Genomic DNA, 22,120 nt, shown 5'->3' on the forward strand with positions numbered 1-22,120 from the left:
TAATTTCTGTATTATCTTAAAGGAAGTCTAATTACACTTTTGAATATTCTCACCATTTGTTTTGACATAAAGCAGGGCCCCTTGCACACACACTTGGCGACGGAGATTTTTCATTGATTGGAGAAAATTTAAACAAAATAAATCAATTAAAAAAACAGTTTTAAAGGGCATTGTCCAGTGAACTAAGGAACTCACAAACTCTTAATGTGACAGCATGTATTTGCAGTTGTGCTTTATTGAAATTAATATAAAAATGCAATAAATCCCACAACTTTTCAGGAATAACCCACTAGGATGCTTAATCAGGCATCATGTGGTCAGACTGATGAAAAGCAGCACCTGTCTTAACAGGGTCTTAATGATATATGATGTCAGAGTCTAAACTGCCAATCACTCAGACATCAATGTTTTTCTCTTAAAACGGGGCTCCATATCCTTCTTCCTACTGTTAAGTATCCCTTGTACTCGAGTAATCTTGGAATCTTTCACTGGACTTAAAGGTGCTGCCTGCCAGTGTCTCTGAGGTCATTACTTAATCTGATGGTAATGCTTTAATCGCCGCATTAGCATACAATATACACTAACAGACTGCTCACTTCCTGCTCGACAGCAACCGCAAAACCACGATTCCACAGGCTTAACGTCCTCTTCTCCGCAGCTTGCAACGGTTTAAATAAAACCTTGCTGTCGCCTTGGATTCCTTTTACCGCTTAGTTAGTTATACATAAGACGCTTCAGTGTACGCACAATAACTAAAGAAAATGCAATTAAGGCCTTATGACAGCTGGTTGTTTCGAAAGCATAAAAACTTTAAGTCTTAAATAAGTGGAACTGGTTGTGTTGAAATATTGTTTTGGTACTCGAGTCCAATTTTAGCAAAAGACAGCTGTAATCGTTAGACCCATGGAGGGAGTATGGCAACTTGTCTGGCCAACAGTTTGCCATTACTGAATCCCACTGGATGCCACTAAAAGGTTTTGTTTTTTACATTTTTAATGCAAGACACATTTTGATGTGGATACTCTATATAGGTTCCTACATTTTCCTCATTGTAGAGTGAACATAGCCTGAGTAAAGTGTATGTTTACAAGCTGTAAATAAAGATATCTCATACATGTTCCTTTCTCATGTCACTTTAATTGATACCTTGGTATATTATTACCTTGAGAACAATGCTAAGCAACTCTGTGTACGCACGCACACGCACGCACACGCCTGTATCTTTGGTTTAAATATGCAGCTTGCTCAGTTTACTCAAACTGAAACGACTGAAGACAAACATCTGTAATGTCATTAGAACATTGAGTCCTTTTAAGAGAAGATGAATAGAGGACATTTCAAAGTAAGAGCACTTGCTGAATTGTTATTTAGTCCATTAGTATTTAGAACTATATAAACACTCCCTTTGGATCTCAGTAACGGCAGATGGTTGGAGACTCTTGGGTTTTATGGTGATGCTCTGTCATCACCATAAACGTTCCACCTGTGCCCTCTTCATGTCCACAGTTAATCCAAGAACTTGCGATTGGGGTTGGCACCAAACAGATTCATTCTGACTTCAGGCATCATCTGTCAAGAGTAGAATCAAGATAGTAAGGATATAAATCACAACCATGTTTTTTTGGCCACAGCATTCAAACATTGTTACAATTGTTACAGTTCAGTATTTGATATTCCTTTCCAGCTGTAAGAACACAAAGTTTGTCATTTGATTTTTTTGCCACTGTCTAAAAATGTTAAATCTCGTTTCTGGCATATATACTCATTTTGAATTCAATCAATTTTTCCTATTTCAATCCCTGATATGTTGCTCTTCTACCAAAAAGGCTTTAAATGACCTGCAAATAAATGCACTCTGTCATTGTTTGCATTTTAAACAGCATCCCAAGTTTCTAAGTAACTATGTAATTTCTGTGGCTCCTGTTCTGATCAAGGCCAACAAGTGCGAGTGCACATCCTGTTTATCTTTAAGCTTTTTCCACCTGGATGTGTAAGATCATTTGTACTGAATCTCTGTGAAAAGACAAAGGACTGCTCTAGCCCACCCACATCTCATTCCACAGCCCACTTTGATCTTAAGTGGGTCAGACCAGTGAAATTCTCCTTTCTGTGATTTTAAAGAAGTTTAACTACATATATTGAGATATTTTAGGGACTAAATAAAGGTTAGGGGAGGTCAGCTTTTAAAACTCCAAAGCCATGGGCTGATTCCGGCTCTCCGGGTCTTACATTTGATGCTTCTGGTCTAGACCATTTGGGCCTTTAGAGAATCTTAAAATTATTTTTCTAATACCTATACATTAATAATACAATTGTTGCAGAAAATACTCAAAAGACCTTACTCCTGAACAAAGCTGAATAATTTACGAACATAAATCAGCAGTGACTGTAATTACTACACATTTGATTTCACAGCTTTACTCTAAAAAAAATGAACCAGTTTTTGCGTTATTGACACGATGGCAACATTGAATACTCAAAGCAAGTTTAAATATAGTAAATCCGTTGTTAGCATGACAGTATAGTCTTAATGATTAAATTGATTTTTCTCTGTCAGCTCTCCACCCTTCAGCGAATTAGATCCACTGGAAAGCAAGTTGGGCTCTGCTGCCCTCCACAGGCAAACAGCAGCTACTGCAGTGAGCAGCAGAAGATTTGGATGTGAGGTATATCATCGAAGTTACTTTACCTGTTGTGCAATGAGTTCTAGCCTGCTCTCCAACGTGTTGGAAACCTTGATCTTCCCATTCTCATTATACACCTCGATTCCTCCACAGCTGTTAAGATAAAATGAAATGTCTAGTTTAAGTCTTGATGCATGCTCAATCATCCAGGTAAGTAAATCCCAAAAGGTTGATTCTGTTCTGTTCATCACAGCCTATTGCTCATTCAGTGGTGCGAGTTTCAGTCATTGTGCAAATGTCCTGTTTATAAGGTTGGGGAAACCTGCAGTCAGCTGAGACTGAAGAAGTCACCTGGATGAGTGACGAAACGTTTCTCCCACTGAAAACGTCCAGATGAACAGAATCAACCTTTTGGGATGTCTAGTGTAAGGTTCAAAGTTCAAACCAAGCATCAGAATGTGGTGTGGTTGTGGTGCCAGGCATGCTGGACTGAGCATTTCACAAATGTCTGATCTACTGATCAGAAATTGAGTAGTATGTGGATCTTTCCACATAACCATCTGTAGGGTTTATAGATCCAATGAGCAGCAGTTCTCTGGGTGATAGTATGTTGCTGATGCCAGAGGTAGGACGAGAACTGATTTGAGGTGATAGGAAGGCAACAGTAACTCAAATAACCACTAGTTAACAAAAAGAGCACCTCCAAACACACAACATGTCAAACCTTGAAGCAGATGGTCTACACACCAGGGCCCCTCCTGTCAGCTAAGAACAGTAGACTGAGGCTATAATTTGAGTGGGCTCACAAAATTAGATAACAGAGGTTTGTGAAATGTTGCCTGGTTTGATAGGGTCACAGTGCGGTAAAAACAACATGAAAGCATGGCCACGCATCAGTGCTTCAGGCTGCTGGTGGTGCAACGGTGTGGAGGACATTTTCTATAAATGAGCCACAGTATACGCCTGAGCATCTTTGCTGAGCATGTCCATGCCTTTATGACCACAGTAACTGCTGCTCGCAGCAGGACATTGTGCGATGTCACAAAAGCTCATATCCTCTAAGAATGTGTCCACGGTACTCAAATGGCTCCGACAGTCACTAGATTATAATCCACTGAAATACGGTTAAACGGGAAGTTTGCATCGTATGATCTGCAACAACTATGTGACGACATCATGTCAACGTGGACCAAAAAGTCTGAGGAATGTTCCAACACCTTGTGGAGACTACTCCACAAAGACAAAGTTGTTCCAACCCCCAAAGTCAAACTAAAGCTGAGCAGTGACTACAGTGTGTTTGTCATATTTGATTAAAAATGCAAAAATTCCTGCATCTCAATCTTGACAATACAAAATAGATAATCTGTAACAATCACATGACCTCCTTCCTTCTGAAGAACTGAATCATCTTACATCTGAGCTGGAAGAAAACGTTCCTTGTCGATTTTGACAGTTATATTACTCTTCACCGCCTCTTTGTAGATCGGGATGTTCTTATTGACTGCAGCCTGTTTGGTAATAAAGAGAGAAAACAACTCTATGTTTTATTGTGCATTCGACAAAAGAGGCAGATGGCCTGTTCCTTCTTTTCTAAATAACTAGTCAGAACAGCTTCACCTGAACAAATTCAACATCCTGCGGTCGGCAGCGAATGGTAACCTTAGGCTCCAGCAGTCGGTAGAATCCCTGAAACATTAAAAAAAGCTCACTTTTTAAATATAGAAAACTGAATAATATATTAACAGTTGGTTTGCAATCATAGATCACAATGGTAGATTATACCTGAAGCACTAGGCCCTCCAACAGACTGGAGTACTTAGCAGGGTCCTTAGCAATCTCTGCAAGTCTCCGACGGGCCTCGTTTAACAGATCCTGCGACAAAAACAGGCAACTGGATACATTAGAAATTGATATATGACTCATGAATTATGGTACGCAAAATCATATTTATCTTGCATCTGAGCAGTTTTTACAAATATTTAACTGGAACGTGTCTTTTTCACTGTACTGGAGTAGTGAAGGTCAAGTAGAGGACACAACATTTACACATTATTTCCATGTGTAAATATGTGCACAACAATTTAGTGCAAGAATGAAAGCTAATCATGGAAACAAATTCAAATTCATCATAAAGTTATGATGAATTTGAATAGAGGAGGTTTCCAGTGGACACAGAAATGAGCATTCATCGCTCACCGTGATCATGTCGTCTCGGGCCTTCAGCACCTTCAGCCTGGCTTGGTTCATCATGTTGGATCTCTGGCTGTGGGGGGCGTTGATTATACCGATTAATTCCTTTTATCAGAGATATTCTTCAAGCAAAATTTCTGCCTGAACCAAATATGATTTTATTTTGAACTTTTTAGAGTTGTCATTTTCTCTTCTTCAGAGTTGTTGGCCCAGAATTGATTAAATCTGTTTATGCTGCTTCCTCGTTGGTTAGTTCAATGGATGCCTAACAAGCTATCAGAAGATCAGTCACTGCCTCAGAAAGACAGCGTTTACTCATGAGATGTGAGATTGCAGAGTGTCAGATCTGTAAGTGTTTGAAGTGTGGGATAAACAGCGACAAAAAGCATCTTACAGAAACAGTCAAACCGATGGGACAGCGGAGCTAAAAACAAGAACGTAAGGCGTGCTGTGGTGTACCATTTCCAAAGGCTAACTAAATTTTCTTTTGATGAATGCATTCCTATTTGTGCAGTTTGAGTGACCACTCTTTCTCACATCTTCTTATGCTGCTCAATTTGCTTTTCCTTCTTCTCATAGTACTCCATGATTTTCAGCCGCTGAGTCTGCACCAGACGACCTTTCTCAATGTTGAACTCTTCCTCCGCCTGTGTAAGAGAAGATTCATTAAATCAGTGGTCACTATGACAAAACACAAGACTGACAGGCAGAAGAGCTTCCGTTACCTTTGCATCAATTTCCTCAACTTTCTCATTGGCCTCTTGCTCAATGAAGGCCATCATGTGCTTAATCTGCCATAAGAAACACAAAAAGCAGCTGGTTCAAGTTTAGATCTCTGACAATGTGCGTCCTTTATGTGTCTGTCTGTTTTTTTCTGAATGATACAAAAACATGCGCACACACTTTTACAGTTTTACTAAAACTGATAGTTTAGCATTAGAAAGTGACCAAATTTCATTATTTACTGCAATGAGACCAACTTGACTTGCATTAATGGCAATGTTAGCATTTAGGCATTAACTTTAACTTTGCACCCGTCATAATGTAAACTGCCACCGACAACCAGAACTAAATGAATTGCGGCGTTGCCTTAAATGTTAAACATAGTGCGAAATAATGATTAACAGCGGGACAGTGCTGCAGTCCACGTATCGGCCCGTTAACTGAGATTATGTATGTTTACCGTAACGTCAGTGGGATTGACGTGCTTTAACTTGTCCATAAAGTTTACCTGTTTCTGTACGTCAGCGTCGGTGAGCGCCATGGCTTTTCTCAGTTATGTTTATTGTCTCTGTGGAGTCTGTCAAACTAACTGTCTCCGTCACTTTTACCGTCCACTGAAGCACAAACAGTTTGGGGTGAACACACGGTTTGGCTTTCGTGGTCGAGCTGACCACTGGAGGTAAAATAGAACTTCCGGTCTGCACTTTCAAAATAACATTTCGCGTTCCAGTTAAATATTTGTAACGAGGGCGGGGTGCTAAGGTTGGATGCTCTCCCCTCGAAATTCTTATAGCTACAGAAAATCAAGGATTATCTCCACCAATAACAGACACGACGTGTTTGTAAATTCCGTAAGTTTCCTCTTGTGACCACAGGTTGACCACAGGTCCGGTAGCAGAGGTGAGTATTATTATGAAGGCTCTGACAGGAAGACTGGTGCCGGTTTTGTACGCTAACATCCAGAGCACCCTGAGTACTAACGGCTACCTGCCATTGGTGGGCTACCCTCTCCGGCTTCTGCTACAGTAGTGTGTGTGTGTGTGTGTGTGTTCATAATTCTGTTCAGCTTGTCGTCTGTCCACATCTGGTTGCCTTTGGACAAGGACGGTAAGAAACGGACACCCGCTGAGCTTAAGTTAAAATGAAGTTTTGAGTCTCCAGCACGTAAAACGTGTAACGTCAAGCTAGCTAACAGTAGCTTGCATGTGAGTTTGGGTGTTCCAGCGAGGGGTGCAGCGGACTCTTATGTAATTAGTCAGGTAATTAATTAGCAAAGCTACATGTCTGGTTAGTAAAGCGAATGGTTATGTTATTTGGTAGATTATTTTTTGCAGACATACTGAAATCTTTTGAGGATAGTTGTGTTTATTTAATTTACTGTAATTATCGTAGCCGCTTTGTTATTTGATGATTGAACTTTTTAATTACTCGGTTATACACATTATTTTATTTTGATAGTTAAACCCGGAAGTATTTTGTTTAATTTGGCAGACTTGACATGAATGGAATTTTTGGTCCGCTTGGTGTCACCTCGTCTCTGGAGGACCATGTGGGGCGATTAACTTAGAAGTTACAGGGGGTTAAAGTCGTGTTTCATATTTGTGCAGTGATCATTTTATTTGAAAATTGTTTTTGGGGTTTTTGGGGGGATTTTTAAAACGACCATCTGTTTGCCACATGTGTTGTGTAAATCATGATCTAGACACAAAAAAAGTACCCAAATATGTCCTGTCCCATTCTTCTGTCCTCAGTTGGGATCCATGCAGTCACATAAGTCTAAAATCACTCAATTTGTCCCCTTAGTGCACGCAGTGTGGGCAGGACACTGTAAACCTGAGGGCGGCATCTGTTTATGTCATTCATATAACAGCTTTTTCTTTTTTCTTTTTTCTTTAAGATTAAATAACATATTGTATGATACAATGCCAGAGTTTAGATATAGATTTTCTTAGCTTTTATTAATGGCTGCCTCAGCCTCAGCCAGCCCATCCTTCAGGCTGTAACGATTGTGCCTCTAACGAGATATTATTCTTCCTCTGGTTGTTATTTTCCCTAGGTGAGACGTCCAGCTTTGACTGTATGAATTAATGTGCCTGAGAGTCTGATACACATCTGTTCGATGGCTACCTCAGGCTCCACCGCCTCTGCCTCAATCCCAGCCACTGTGCCTGAGGGTTTCCATTTTGAAACCAAATATATTTTGCTTAACTACCTAGGAATGGTGCCTGCAGGTAGATCAGACCAACCAGCTGCAGCTCAAGGTGAGAGGAAATGCTTTGCATTTGTGGCAAACCTCTTATTAAAAATTGCTGATGAGACGAGCAACAGTTGTTTTTTTTTCTTCCCATTTTGCACACTGTGCACGTACACAACCCTCACACACTTTCATTCAGAGAGCACACAAATAGTGGCGTTCACATGCACACATGGTTGTAACATAAAATATCTGGGGTGTGTAGGCACGTAGCCACCTGTTTTGCCAGCTTAATTTGGCTCTGACTGGAATCTGACTTTAGCAGGAGAACACATTCAGAAGACCTGTATGGACACTTTAACGTGATAGCTGAAGCCAGTGTCTGTAAACCAATAGATTTAGTGGATTCTCATCTAAAGCCCAGCTAGAATCCTTTCAATAACCCAATATGGTGACCAGAGTGCATAAAGCTGTCGTGTCTTCACAGAGGTCTTTGCAACAACCCTGTTACATGGCTTCAGGCATGCTGGCTCACATTTTTCTTCCTGTTCCCTTTTATGCCCGGCATACCAAAAGAGGTGTTGTGGAACAAATGTACAGTATAGTAATGATTTTCTGTGTCTGCTATGTGAGACTAGAGAAAGGATGTGTGAAGGTAAATGCCAGCAGCTGTTCGTTTCTTTTAGTTTGTGAAACCAAGTTATGACCTCACAGCGTTAATCCTGAAATAAATCTTAGTGATTAAAGAGAGCACAAGACTGCTGGAGAGCCTCTTTGGATGATGCATGGAAGTAAAGGAGCAGAGGTATCTGAAAAATGTATTTGGAGCAAGGAAAAGAAGACGAGAGAGAGAGGGGGAGTTCTTTTTATTTCCTGTCCATTTTATTGTTGTGTGCATGCTTGGAATGGGCGGAGATGGCAGATGAGTGGCTGATCCCTGCTTTCCGCTTGACCCGGTCCAATTTCTGACAGCCTGTCATGTGCAATCACTGTAGCATTACTCACACACCAGTGGACCAAAGCAAAATAGTTGTCTGGCTAGCTGTCTGTCTAAATGCTGACACAGCACCAAGGCCAGGAAAAGCCAACACTGGTCCTCATGGCACCCATGCAGGGACCTGAGAGAACAAGATCCCAGTTGTCAGAGTGTCTTCTTGCTTTTTGTTAAAAAATGTCAGTATTTGATTTCATAAACGGAGAAAAGTCAGCTACTAAAACTGAACCAATGGAGTCCAGTCACACTGGAAATAACCAGTGCCTCTGGGTTGCATGTATGAACATTATAAAATGATCCCTGCATCTCTCCGGGGTGAGAGGTCAAATGTAAAAGTTGATTTTTTTGAGGGTTTATTGTATTTTTGTGTAAATTCAGTGCAGCCCCACTTGGCGCCTTTGTGTTGCGTGGTTCATTACACCCTGAGCAGTGTAGACTCGGTGCTGTAAATAATTGACCTCTGCCTTGATAGCCTTCGTGCACACGATGACTGAGAACCATTAACAGTTTTTTGCTTTGAATTCAAGCTCGTCAGGCTGAGGAGGAGCGGCTGCCTGCAAAGGTGGTTCTCTCCTCCAGGAAAGTTGGTGTGCGCGGCATCAACCGCTCATCCTTATAGTGGAGTCAAGATCTGGCCCAATTTCCACTTTGATGTTGATCCTAGCCTGTTAAATATTTCATGATTTAATAAAAGGTCAGATCCCATATTTGTTGTGTTAGCAACTTAACCCATTCTTTGTCAGATCCTCTAATTAATTTATCAGATTATATCACAAACTAGTGAGTGCATAACTCTTATGAATCAAAAAAAGACAATGAACCTTTTCGAAAAAGCCACATGACCAACTTTATTATAAGTTGTTAGAATAGTTACATAAAGAAAACTAAACACATGCATAAAACAATAACAAAATAGCTGTTGACATCAGTGTAAATGACCTTTTCTGAAATATGTTCATGGTTCCTAAAATGATTATTGAGGCGCTGAAAGAAGGACTGCTTTAAAAAGCGACCATGCAAATGCAACAAAAACAGCTGGCACACACTGAAATGACCGTCCAACCACAATATCCTGTTAAAATGCAGTCAAAGCAATTCAGAATTTCCAGAACAGCTTTTCTTTAGTCGTGTTTTAAGACATTTGGGGAAGTTTTGCATGAAAACTAGGGCGACTGTATGGGAGAGAGCCAGAAAGAATGAAGGATGGAGCGACAGTGGTTCATATTTCATGTTTGTTTATCTCTTTCAGGAGATGCAGAGGCTGAGAAAACAAGATCCAGAGTGATAAAGGAGCAAATAGAGGAAGGGCTGAGAGAACTGGATGGCGAAATTGCCGCCTGTAAGTGATCACAAACATACACAGCTACAGTTAGGTCCATATATATTTGTTTACTGAAACTAGTTACATAATGGAGATAATGTGTAGAATTTCATCTTTCATTTGAGGGCATCTACACTCAAATTGGATGAAGGGTTTAGGAGTTTCAGCTCCTCAACATTTGCCAGCCTCTTTTTAAAGGGACAAAAAGTAATTGGACAATTGACTTGAAGGCTATTTCATTGGCAGGTGTGGGCAATTCCTTCATTATGTTGTTTTCAAAAAAGCAGATAAAATGCCTGGATTTGTTTTGAGGTGTGGTGCTTGTATTTGGAAGATTTTGCTGTGAACAGACAACATGCGGTCAAAGGAGCTCTCCAGGAAGGTGAAACGAGCCATCCTTAAGCTGCGAAAACAGAAAATAAACACATCTGAGAAACTGTTACAATATTAAGAGTGGCAAAATGTACAGTTTGGTACATCCTGAGAAAGAAAGAAAGCACCGGTGAACTCAGAAATACAAAAAGACCAAGATCAACCTCTATCAGAATGAGGGCAAGAAAAAAAGTGTGGCGATGGCGTGAAACAGGTCACGATCGAAAGCATCCACATCGTCTGTAAAACATAGTGGAGAGAGTGTGATGGCTTGGGTGTGTACGGCTGCCAGTGGCTCTGGGACGCTGGTGTTTATTGATGATGTGATATACAGGACAGAAGGAGCTGAATGACCTCTGAGGTGTTCAGAGACAGACTGTCTGCTCACATCCAGCTAAATGCAGTCAAACTGACTGGGCGGCGTTTGATAATACAAACGGACAATGACCCAAAACGTACAGCCAAAGCAACCTAGGAGTTTATTAAAGCAAAGAAGGGGAATATTCATGAATGGCCAAGTCGGACACCCGATCTTAACCCAGTTGAGCATTTCACTTGATGGAAACTAAACTTTGGACAGAAAAGCCCAAAAACAAACAGCGACTGAAAGCTGCTGCAGTAAAGGTCTGGCAGAGGATTAAAAAGGAGGAAACCCAGCATCTGGTGATGCTCATGAATTCAAGACTTCAGGCTGTCATTGCCAGCAAAGGGTTTTCAACAAAGTATTAGGAATTGACAATTTTATTTTCAGTTATTTAATTTTCCCATTTACTTTTGAGCCCCTGAAATGAAGGGATTGAGTTAAAAATGCTTTAGTTTTAGACATTCTCATGCAATCCTTTTGTTCAGACCACTTAATTAAAGCTAAAAGTCTGCACTTTAACTACATCTGAGTTGTTTAATTTAAAATTCATTGTGGTAAAAACCAAAATTAAAAAACGTTGTCTCTGTCCAAATATTTATGGACCTAACTGTAGTTCCAGAGATTAGCCTTCAAAAGCACTGAACACCATCACTAGTCTGGTCTTAAGTTTTTAAACTGAAGTTGATCAAAATTAAGTTCAGTGTGCAAGTATGACACATGTACAGTTAAAGCTCTTTGGTTTCTTTCCAAAAAGCATGAATATTGCTGCAGATCGCTGTGGTTGGTCACAGAAAAGCTGATTTTGATTTTAAGTGAATGATTGTTTTGTCTCACTCTGGTTTAAAAATGAGGATTTTTGTCTTTCTTTCACAGCTCACACACGTGGGTGGTTGCTTCATCGTGTTTCACTAGTCTAAGATGCTTTAATGTTATTCTTAAGTAAATATGATTTATGAGTCTCATTAACAGGATCTCAGACATTAGTTCAGTTACAATAATACATACAGACCATATACGGAATCATACATACAGTCATCAGCAATCATATGACCCCCTATGAGCAGCACTTTGGCGACAGTGGGAAGGAAAAACTTCCTTTTAACAGGAAGAAACCTCCGACAGAACCAGGCTCAGGGAGGGGCGGGGCCATCTGCTGCTGTTGGGGTGAGAGAAGGAAGACAGGATAAAGACATGCTGTGGAAGAGAGACGGAGATTAATAACAAGTATGATTCAGTGCAGAGAGGTCTGTTAACACATAGTGAGTGAAGGAGAAACACCCAGTGCATCATGGGAATCCCCCAGCAGTCTATTGCAGCATAACTAAGGGAGGATTCAGGGTCACCTGGTCCAGCCCTAACTATATGCTTTAGCAAAAAGGAAAGTTTGAAGCCTAATCTTGAAAGTAGAGATAGTGTCTGTCTCCTGAATCCAAACTGGAAGCTGGTTCCACAGAAGAGGGGCCTGAAAACTGAAGGCTCTGCCTCCCATTCTACTTTTAAATACTCTAGGAACAACAAGTAGGCCTGCAGAGCGAGAGCGAAGTGCTCTAATAGGGTGATATGGTACTACAAGGTCATTAAGATGAGATGGGGCCTGATTGTTTAAGACCTTGTATGTGAGGAGCAGGATTTTGAATTCTGGATTCAACAGGAAGCCAATGAAGAGAAGCCAATACAGGAGAAATCTGCTCTCTCTTTCTAGTCCCTGTCAGGACTCTTGCTGCAGCATTTTGGATCAGCTGAAGGCTTTTCAGGGAGTTTTTTGGACATCCTGATAATAATGAATTACAGTCGTCCAGCCTGGAAGTAATAAATGCATGAACTAGTTTTTCAGCGTCACTCTGAGACAGGATATTTCTAACTTTAGAGATGTTGCACAAATGGAAGAAAGCAGTCTTACATATTTGTTTAATGATATGTAGGACTGCTTATTATTAGAGGTTTAATAAAAAGAAAAGTTAGTCAGAAGTGCCGCACTAATTAAAACGAACACTCTTTATGTTTCGTGTTCTTCCCTTTCTTTGACTACCTCCTTTAAACGAGCTGCACTTCTGTCAGCGATATCACTCTGTCCTGTGACCTGTGTTGCTTGCAGCCTTTTCCAGGACGGGATTCGACCGACACAATTCACTGGTGTTCGCTCCAGCCAACCCGGAGAACTCCATTGAGGACTGCCTGGCTGCAGTGGGAGACAGGCTGGCCCAAGAGCTCGACACACACCTGTCAGCAGCCGTACACACACTCCTCACAGGGTGAGTTTGTAGAGTTGTGGCTGTGTGTTTGCAAAAAGCAGCCTGCACGATAGTAACACTGGCGTCAATAAGTAACGGAGACCCTTTTGACAAAAGTGAAGCTAAATCAGCAGCTTTTTTTTTTTTGCTTTAAGTTTATTGGTGCTTCTCTGGACTGCATACAACTCCGACAGCTATGTTTATTGAAGTTATGCATAAAATAAAATGTACAGTATTTGATGGCTTCCTTTGTTCTCATATATGTACAGTAGTCTGGATGACCGCCATCACTTCAAATACTTTTCCTTCACGCAGGTATGAAAAAAGAGAAAGAAAAGGGAAAAAACCAAAACAAAGAAACATGTACAGACAGACACCGTTTGTAACTATATACATCCAGAGAGGGCAATTGAAAAGCCAACACACTCAGTAGCAGATGGTGACATAGCATTAGTACATGTTATTATAAAAAACAGACAAAAATGTAAACAACCATTCCTTCAGTGATGAATATCAGCGATATCTGGCCTTGTAGAACTCGCATAGCGGAGCCATTTTCCCCAGTATTTTACAAATTTCTCATACTCAAAATTCACTAATCTTATAAATCTCAAAAGTTACATCAGTCCAGCTGTTTAATGTTGGTGGATCCTGTGTCAGACACCTTTTGGTCAGTTGCAGCTAGCAGCACACCAAGTAAGTATTTCTCTCTTATGTCTGAGGGTTTGTATCCTAAAAATCTGGATTTGAAATCAAAGGGTAAATATGTACTAAATATGTTGTGCATCACTTTATGGACTTCTCTCCAGTAGTTCTTAATATTCTTACAATCACAAAACATATGGTAGTGGTGTGCTGTTTCATTTCCTCCAACATTCACAACTTCCATCATCATAATGCGCCTTTAAAGCTGGGGTAATGAAAAAACGAAAAAGCTTTTCCAGCAGAACTCCTTCCATATATGTGATGTTCTACTTTTCCAATGAAAAGAACAAATGTATCGCCATTCCTCTTCTGTGATTGTCTGACCTCCCTCTTTCTCCCATCTTTCTTTTATATACTTTGTTGAATAATTGTTGAGATCATGAAGACTTTTGTATATTTGTGAGATTACACCTTTCTTCATTTCTGACTTATAAGCATTTACAAAGAGTTGGGTAAATGGCCTCGCTGTAGTGGGTATTTGGTTTTTAATGTTTCGAGTATAAACGTTTCTTAACTGTACGTATCTATCGTGGTCTTGGTTTTCTAAATGAAACATTTGCTTTAAAGTTTGGAAACTCATAATTTCATCTTCCTTTACAATACCGCATATCGACGTGATTCCTTTATCTCTCCAGTTTTTAAAACTAGGGTCTATTTGATTTGCTCATATGCTCATATCCGACTCATATGCACACCATTTTAATATTTTTATATCCTTCTCCAGTTTTTTTTTCTTTTACCACCACTTTCCAAACCCCTACTGTGGCCTTTACCCAAGGATTTCTTAATTTGGAAATGTAGTCCTGTAGATTTTTATCTGCTAGAACTGCCTGTATATGCATATGGTTATTGTTTTGCATTCCATTTCTTTCCATGCTGCTACATATGAGGGATCACACCAGTGCAACACTGCCCTGATCATTGCTGAAGTATAGTGTTTTTTTTAAACATGGTAGTCCCCAGCCGCCGTTCTCTTTGGGCAGTTGTGATGTTTTGTATCGTATTCTGGGTCGTCTGCCTTGCCATATGAATCTAGAGATCGTTTTGACTCATTCAGTAAAATCCATTTGATTAATCTGGAGTGGGAGGGTCAGAAACAAATATAAAAATCTCGGTAAAACATTAATTTTGATGGTTTCTATTCTAGAGCTTATGCTCAGACATGGGATATGATTCCAATTTGTAAGGTCCTCTTTGACTCTTTGATATAAATGGTTGTAATTTCTGTCTTACATCCAGGTATTTAATTGAGCCTGTGTTCCATTTCAGTGGATGTGCTTGTCTGAGCTTTTCAGAAGGACTATAATTGTAGGGAAGGGCTTCAGTTTTATTTAAATTCAGTTTATATCCTGTTATTGAGCCAATGTTTTTAAGACAGTTCATTACCTCTGGCAGAGACTCCTCGGGTGTTTTTGGGAATAAGAGTACATCATCGGCGTAGCATGCTATTTTATGTTCCACATCATTTAGTGTAACACCTGCGACTTTTCTGTTTTGCCTTATATGTTGGGCTAGTGGCTCCAGAAATATGGCAAAGACAAGAGGAGAGCAGGCACAGCCTTGTCTCACTCCCCTCTCCAATGTTAGAGGTTGACTTAGGTGACCATTAATCCTAAGCCTTGCAGTCGGGTTATCATATAATGCCTTTACATTATTTGTTACCGGCTCATTAAAACCAAATTTATGCAAGACTCTATATAGGTATACATACATAGGCCAACAAACAGAGTCAAATGCCTTTTCAGCTTCAAGACTGAGGATCACAGCCTGCTCTGTATGTTGTATATAGTTCATTATGTGTAAAGTGCGTCGTGTGTTATCCTGGGTTTGAGGTTAGGGAGTATTTTTTCCATTCGTTTTGCCATTATGGATGTATAGGTACGGTAATCTACATTAAGTACAGCAGCCATGTTTCTACTGCAGTTGTTACTGTGTGAGAAAAGTGTTATTATCTCGAAGGACTGACACAGTCACTGTTGATACACTGCAGGTATTTGCTCGCTATCAAGGTAATGCACTTTTGAACTTTAACATTTATTGACAGTCCTTTTAATTCTGAATGTTTGGGGGTTTTTTTAGAGTAAAGGTAGTGTGAACTAAGTGGACACAAAACAGTGTCATACAGACACAGTTTTCTTTTAGATCTTTTGGTTTTGACTTGCATTACATTGTTACTTCTGTACTTTCCTAAACTAGTAAACCATAAAATCCTGAAGCCACTGGAGCACATACAGCGTTCAGTATCAACTCAGATATGCTGGAAATGTCTACGAGCTTTTATGTTCCCAGGGTTAGCCTGTATACTGATGATAAAAGTGAAACCAAAACACTGCACATCTCATGAATCCTACTGAAATGATTCATGAGAGAACTTTTATCGAGGAAAATAAAAAAATTACGAGCTGCTCAGGTCGTAGAGTTCAGTGGCTGACTGATAAAGACTGCTGATCCAAGTGCACATTCATTAAACTGCCATCATAAGTAAAACAACCAACATACTTTTGACCTAACATTAGCTCATTATTCTACTCTTGCCCCAGGGTAGAGCTAGTTTAGTTTTGTGCAGTCTTGTAATTTAGTTTTTAATCTGAGATGGTAATGCTTCATGTTTTAAATAACAGCTTAAACTCTATCGTGTTAGGTTTGTGTGGTCTTCGCCATAGTTTGTCTTGTTGTTCCCCCTGTGAGGTTGCCTGTAGTAGAAAACGGAAATAAAAACTCTTCTGCTATTTTAATGATGAATCAGTGTAGCCCCTCCCCACGCAGACAGCAGAGGCATTAGCACCTTGTTCTTACAGGAGCTGGCTATAAGTAAAGATAATGACATGAAACTGTAGCAAAGAAGATTAAATATCTATAAGATAATAATAGTTATTTGGTGCTAAAATGTGATCTAGGTTGATAACTGGTGTTGCTGCTACTTCCTCAGTTGTTGTAATCAATTTACCTAAGGTAAAAGTAGTCCTGGTAAACAGTTACATGTGGTAGGTAAAGTACAAAACCTTTAACCTCCTCAACATGAAGATCACGTGTTTAATACTAATGGTAATGTCTGTGTTTTCAGACCTCTGGACTATCAGAGATTCAGATGCACAACACTGGAGCTCTCAACACACACACCGGGAGGCTGGAGCAAGGTGAGTGAGCCGTGAGTTCTGCTTCACTGATTAGAAGTGAGACATAATTTGCAAAAGGTGCAATGTTTCCAGTTAGATTTTCTCCTAGTAACAAGAGAGAGGTGTCAGATTTATGTCTCTTATCCTTGTGAATGAACTGCTTTCTGTCTCTCGTCACCACTGCCACCAGGTGCTTGTTCCGTTAGTGCTGCTCCAGGCTCTACAAAGTGAAGGCCAGTCTGTGATGACTCTGTTGGACCTGGGGCTTCACTTCCTAGAGGAGAACGAGGCAGACTACATCACTCAGCTTGGGGGATGGGTGAGTTTTTAAATAAAGGGGAAAATACATTATAAATAAGTCTAATTACCTGAAAGTCCAATCTAACAATCTAATACAATTTTAAGATGGCCTGCATTTGTATAGGACCCCAAAGCGCTTTACACTACATTCAGTCATTCACACACTGGTGATGGCAGCTACATTGTAGCCACGGCTGCCCTGGGGCGCACTGACAGAGGCGAAGCTGCCGGACACAGGCGCCACCGGGCCCTCTGACCACCACCAGTAGGCAAACATGGGGTTAGTATCTTGCCCAAAGATATTTGGGATCGAACCACCGACCTTCTGGTTAGTGGCTGACCTGCTCTGCCACCTGAGCTACCCCAGTAAAAACTAAGAAAACTATATTCCCAGTTTAGAAATACTTAAAAACGATCTTAGATTGCAGGTGTGGTGACTAATTTTAGAATAATCAAGGACAGAGCCTACTGAGACTTAAGTTTTATTAAGGAGTAAATATTATTAGGACTGTGCAGAGCATGCGTACATAAAACAGGAAGAAAAGATGCTGCGTAGTGGAAAACTTTATTGCACCAGCCTAGAAAGATGTACACACCTCTTGATAGCCAGATGAGGGCATCAGTGAGCTACAAGAAATGCATTGGTTTGCTAGATTAAAATGAGCATCATAATACCCATGGCTATAAATTCTCTGCTTCTATATAAATAACCACACTGTTATGTATACAGTGTATTTACTGCTACGTTTCTTTGGGCCAATAACCATAAACTCTGAAAATTGTCAGGCAAAAATAGGACAGTACTTCTGTTCTGTGGAGTGTTTTCATATTAAATATAAACCCTGTTCATGTAAACTGTCGCTGTTGATGAATGAAAGTCTAGCAAATACTCCTGTAGCCGTGCAAGTTGTCCTTCCACATCTAAGTCACGATGCTTGGCTGCAGGCTCACTCTCTCCATGGCTTCTTATTATCATAGATAAGCAACTTGTGCAACTTTGTTTCTAGGTTTACATTTTTGCAGAGATAGTATTTGCCAGAATGCAGCCCTTCGCCGTTGTACTTAGGGAGTCTGTGCGGTGCTCTGCTATTAACGAGGCCACGTTGACGAACGTTCACGTGACTTGACATGTTAACTGCTGCTCTGGTCGCCATTACATCATTGTCGTGCTCTGGCTGGTCTCACACAGCGTTATGTGAACACAGTACGCTGGCTTCAAACAAAGCTACATTCTTGCTCTGTGTTATGTCATAGTTGATGAACGGATGATAGGCTCGGGCACGATCGGCAATGGAGTGATGAACTGAAAAGAGAGAGGGAGTGCACGAAGAGGCTGTGGAAAGGAGAGGGCACGAAGGAGGGAGGGATGAGCGCAGTCAGGGCAAAGTGAAATCTCCATTAGTTTGACAGCTGTCTGCATGCACAGCTCCAGCTGGCTTTCTACCTGCACTCCATCTCAAACCGTCTTTTTTGACTCTCTGGGGCTTTGTGCGTTCACACTTACATTTCACAACTTTCACGCTCAGGTAAGATGGTTTACTTGTGATGCGTGCTTGTCTGCATGCGTGCATGTGTGGCTGTGTGCAGCAGTGACAGATTTTAAGAAGCTAAAAAGGTCTTTACTTCCTACCAGTACTCTGCTTACTGTTGTTAACATTTGACATATGAGGCCGTGAGATGTAAATTTCCACAACAAGGAGGAGAGTAAATGAAGTTTTTTTTATTGCATCTATCAAAGTTGTATATTAATCAACAAAAAGGGTCTTTGTTGTTTTTGTACTTTACAGGATATTGGAAAAAGTTTCTGTTGTGTCTGCCGAGTTCTCTTTAGGACACTGAAATGCAAGTTAGGTATGGGCTGCTCGATTAATGGCTTTGTTAGTTACATCAGAATACACAAAGGATTTGTATGGCCCTAATGTGGCGTACACTTCATTTGGCAAGGACAAAAGTAGCTGTCAGACAATAGACAGTCAGGGGGGGACGATGGGTGAGGTGATAAAAACAAAAAAACCTTGAGGAGATGTTGAAGCTTGTCGTCGTTGTGCTCGCATGATGTTGGTGTCCTGCTGTCCATCTGAAAGTAAAAATGCTGCATAAGAACTGAGTGTTCAGTATTCATATTGCCGTCCTTGAGAGTATAATGGAACATGAAGCCCAAAACTTGAAGGTGCCAAACAGATAATTGCACCTCTACACTCGGAGAAAAAGATATTAAAGACATACATTACTTTATTGCTGCATATTTGATATTCAAAACACCATATCTTTAAAGGCAGTAAAGAAATATATAGTCCTCTGTTTTGTATACTGGAACAAGCTGCCCTGCTTAGAAACAATGATGATATTTTAAGGCTGAGGCGCTTTAAAGGCCCGAGTCTTTGTCCTGTCAGGCCATATCACGCTACACCCTGTGCAGTGTAACTGTGCTTCCCGTGTTATGTAAGCATCCTCTGGCCTGCTCTGGGCTTTAATATGTGCATCACTGTGACACTGCATCAGCATGAATGTGGACCAACAGAGTGTCTGCGCAGGCTGAGGAAGCCCCCAAAATAACTAATAATCCCCTAAAAACATCATCACCAGGTGCTTGACTGACCCGCTTGTCCTTTGCTGTAAAAAGCTGCTGAAGCAGCAGGACACTGGCTGATTGGCAGTGATGAAGCAGGACAGACATTCATTTTTTTTCTGCTCCCCCAGCTACCCACAACACTAACACTGTCAGCGATGTTTGGCTAAAACCCAATATTTACTGATTGCAGATTGTGTAGCTGCACACAACAAGACACTCTGTTGCAATAAGATTTTTATTTTATTTTTAAAAGGTGCTTCCCCAGAAGTGGTGTGGAGACGTGTGATTCCATAAACACTTTCAAATCTCAGACAGTCAAGCATGTCACACCCTGCATGTGGTGGTCAGTTTCACAATGCTGCATCTGTAGGGATTATTTATGGGGTGGGGATGAAGTGTGCTAATGAAAGCCAGGGTAATGTGAAATGCTAAAACTGGATTACACAATGTAAAATAATAGCAATGTGTCTGTTTTTCTGTCAGTAATAAAGATGTTGCAGAAGAGAAGCTGATAAATAGTGTGTTGTTGGCCAAAAGCGAGGATGCGTTCATGGTGATGAACATTCCTTCTGTGAAAAGGGAAGCGTCGCCTGAAACGATGCGAAAGAAGCCTCCACAGCAGTTCTGAGGGATAAGTTAGTTTAAAAATAGGGATGTGGGGACCTGTGGTGAAATTTGTGTCTGTTTGCTTATTTTGTTGCTGTTAATTATTTCCCATTTGTGAAAACAAAGAAGTCTTTAATGTAAAACAATAAATAAATAACCGTGCTGTGTTAAAATCTTATCCCCAGCAAAGAACTGGTGTTACATAGCAGATGAACGATGGCCCCTGACGTTGGTAAATGTTGTCACACATTTCAACTTTAGGTTTTCCTTTTTAAAGCTGGCTCCTGGTTTTTCTTGTCTTTCTCAGCACTTTGTTTTATTCAGCTCGATCAGCTGTGTGACCCCTTGCAGGACCAGTGATTACATAATGCTCATATAAATGCCAAGGGTGCATACTAACCAGTGACCGTTACACTGACTAATCCCCAAACTGAATATTAGTAATTCACTTGTTGATGTGGAGCGTTTGCTTTTTGTGACAACTCTGTCAGATCTGATGTTTGGATTTGCAGCATTTGTAGGATTTTGACTGTATGCGACGGCCATGCCAGTGTAACTAATGTTGATTTATCAGCAGAAATGAGTCACCAGGGCAGTGGCTATGTTACTCTTACTCTTACCCTCAGTGATAGCTTTCTGCTTCAGTGTTTAATTACAATGTTATTTAACCTTGGGTTGCAGAGAGCCAGTTAAAAAGCAGAGTAGTAACAGGTAGGCTGTACACCTTTGGCTCTGCAACAAGAATGTGCAGTGGTTTTATATAGTTTGTCTTAGGGCAAGGGTGGAGAACTGAGCCTGAGAACAGAGCAACAAAGCCTAGAGTTTTCCCACTCTCTGCGTTTCTGAGGGACAACCTGAAGCATTGAAGAAAGTTTAGTTTGCATGTCTTCTCAGGTATGTTTGTATGTAAGTTTTTCATCGTGTTTCTTAGTTTAATCCTAAACTTTATAAGCTTTATATTCAAGCTTTATTACTGGTACTCTAACTTTAAAATATGTGGTCATATAGTTGGTCAGTAATAGTCTTTGTATTACTATAGTTCATAGGTGTGGTCTCCAGTGCAGTCATAGCTATTGCTGAAAACACAAACCATAAACTAAATAGAATTTTAAAGAATACCAGTGTCTCTTTGGCTGTGGATTTTTTCTTTTTTTACCACACGGCAACATTAACCTGCTGTGTCGAGCTGATGTGCAGGCTGTGTCCTGAGAGGGGAGGATTTTGTGAAACACTCCTGCTCTTCTACATTCAAATCAGCTTATGCAGAAAGCAAATGTTGGATAACGATGAAACGCTGTTGGATTTAATCTCTGTCCTGCTTCCCAGGATGCAGCTGCCGCGCACAGCACTGAGTCTCTTTGTAAGGAAAATGACCTTCACGGCTTGTAGGTTTTCTAAAAAAACAAAACATGTTTAAATACATGTTCAGACGTTGACGTGTGAGTTGATCAGATCCAACTGTGTGGTCAGGGGCACCATGAAGAACATGCTGACATATTCTGCTTATTTCAGATGAAGCTGCTGGCGGCTGTCTGAACCCCTCTATCTGATGCTCACACAAACACTCACCCTCCCTGTTTGACTAACACTGCGTGCCTGAACTGTCTGTTTGAATCTCATCAGCTCAGGTCACACCTATGTGACATGCAACACAGCAGAAAAGCCTGGCCATGTCAGATACAAGATACAAGCAGATACTTCCTCAGTCAAGCACAGTTTAGTATCTCTAATTGTTTTAGCCAACATCCAGACTTTTCGTTTCACATTATGTGTTTATTTATTTTTTTTGCACGCATCATTTGCAAGAT

At 40.5% G+C, this 22,120-nt stretch overlaps 3 protein-coding genes across 8 annotated transcripts in view; 2 read left to right on the top strand and 1 right to left on the bottom strand.

Moving 5' to 3' along the window:
* Nucleotides 1-1,117, top strand: part of slc25a18 (solute carrier family 25 member 18) — a 10,829-nt gene extending 9,712 nt beyond the window's left edge. For all 3 annotated transcript variants that reach the window (XM_085281547.1, XM_085281549.1, XM_085281548.1), the window contains exon 10: nt 1-1,117. This exon is cut by the window's left edge and continues 807 nt beyond it. The gene's annotated coding sequence lies outside the window, so the exon portion shown is untranslated.
* Nucleotides 1,096-6,396, bottom strand: atp6v1e1a (ATPase H+ transporting V1 subunit E1a). Its single transcript, XM_085281550.1, has 9 exons — nt 6,046-6,396; nt 5,540-5,605; nt 5,352-5,461; nt 4,821-4,887; nt 4,407-4,496; nt 4,242-4,310; nt 4,038-4,132; nt 2,690-2,777; nt 1,096-1,569 (listed from the first exon to the last, which is right to left on the bottom strand). Exons 1-9 carry the CDS (start codon nt 6,076-6,078, stop codon nt 1,507-1,509), a joined length of 681 nt encoding a protein of 226 aa, XP_085137676.1. The 5' UTR covers nt 6,079-6,396; the 3' UTR covers nt 1,096-1,506.
* The window catches only part of bcl2l13 (BCL2 like 13), a 19,754-nt gene continuing 3,890 nt past the window's right edge, over nt 6,257-22,120 (top strand). Inside the window, exons 1-6 of one of the 4 annotated variants that reach the window (XM_085281544.1) lie at nt 6,257-6,388; nt 7,594-7,798; nt 9,975-10,064; nt 12,878-13,034; nt 16,783-16,855; nt 17,025-17,153. In XM_085281544.1, coding sequence (XP_085137670.1) covers nt 7,657-7,798; nt 9,975-10,064; nt 12,878-13,034; nt 16,783-16,855; nt 17,025-17,153 — 591 coding nt within the window. In that variant the 5' untranslated portion in view covers nt 6,257-6,388; nt 7,594-7,656. Of the gene's footprint in view, nt 6,438-6,483; nt 6,645-6,704; nt 6,797-7,593; nt 7,799-9,974; nt 10,065-12,877; nt 13,035-16,782; nt 16,856-17,024; nt 17,154-22,120 lie in introns of those variants that run through there. The other 3 variants (XM_085281543.1, XM_085281542.1, XM_085281545.1) reach the window with 3 other exon arrangements.

This window comes from Mchenga conophoros, linkage group LG7 (assembly GCF_057382185.1).
Source record: "Mchenga conophoros isolate Kocher_MC1m ecotype Shallow Benthic linkage group LG7, M_conophoros_male_GT1.1, whole genome shotgun sequence".
NCBI classification, from domain to species: domain Eukaryota; kingdom Metazoa; phylum Chordata; class Actinopteri; order Cichliformes; family Cichlidae; genus Mchenga; species Mchenga conophoros.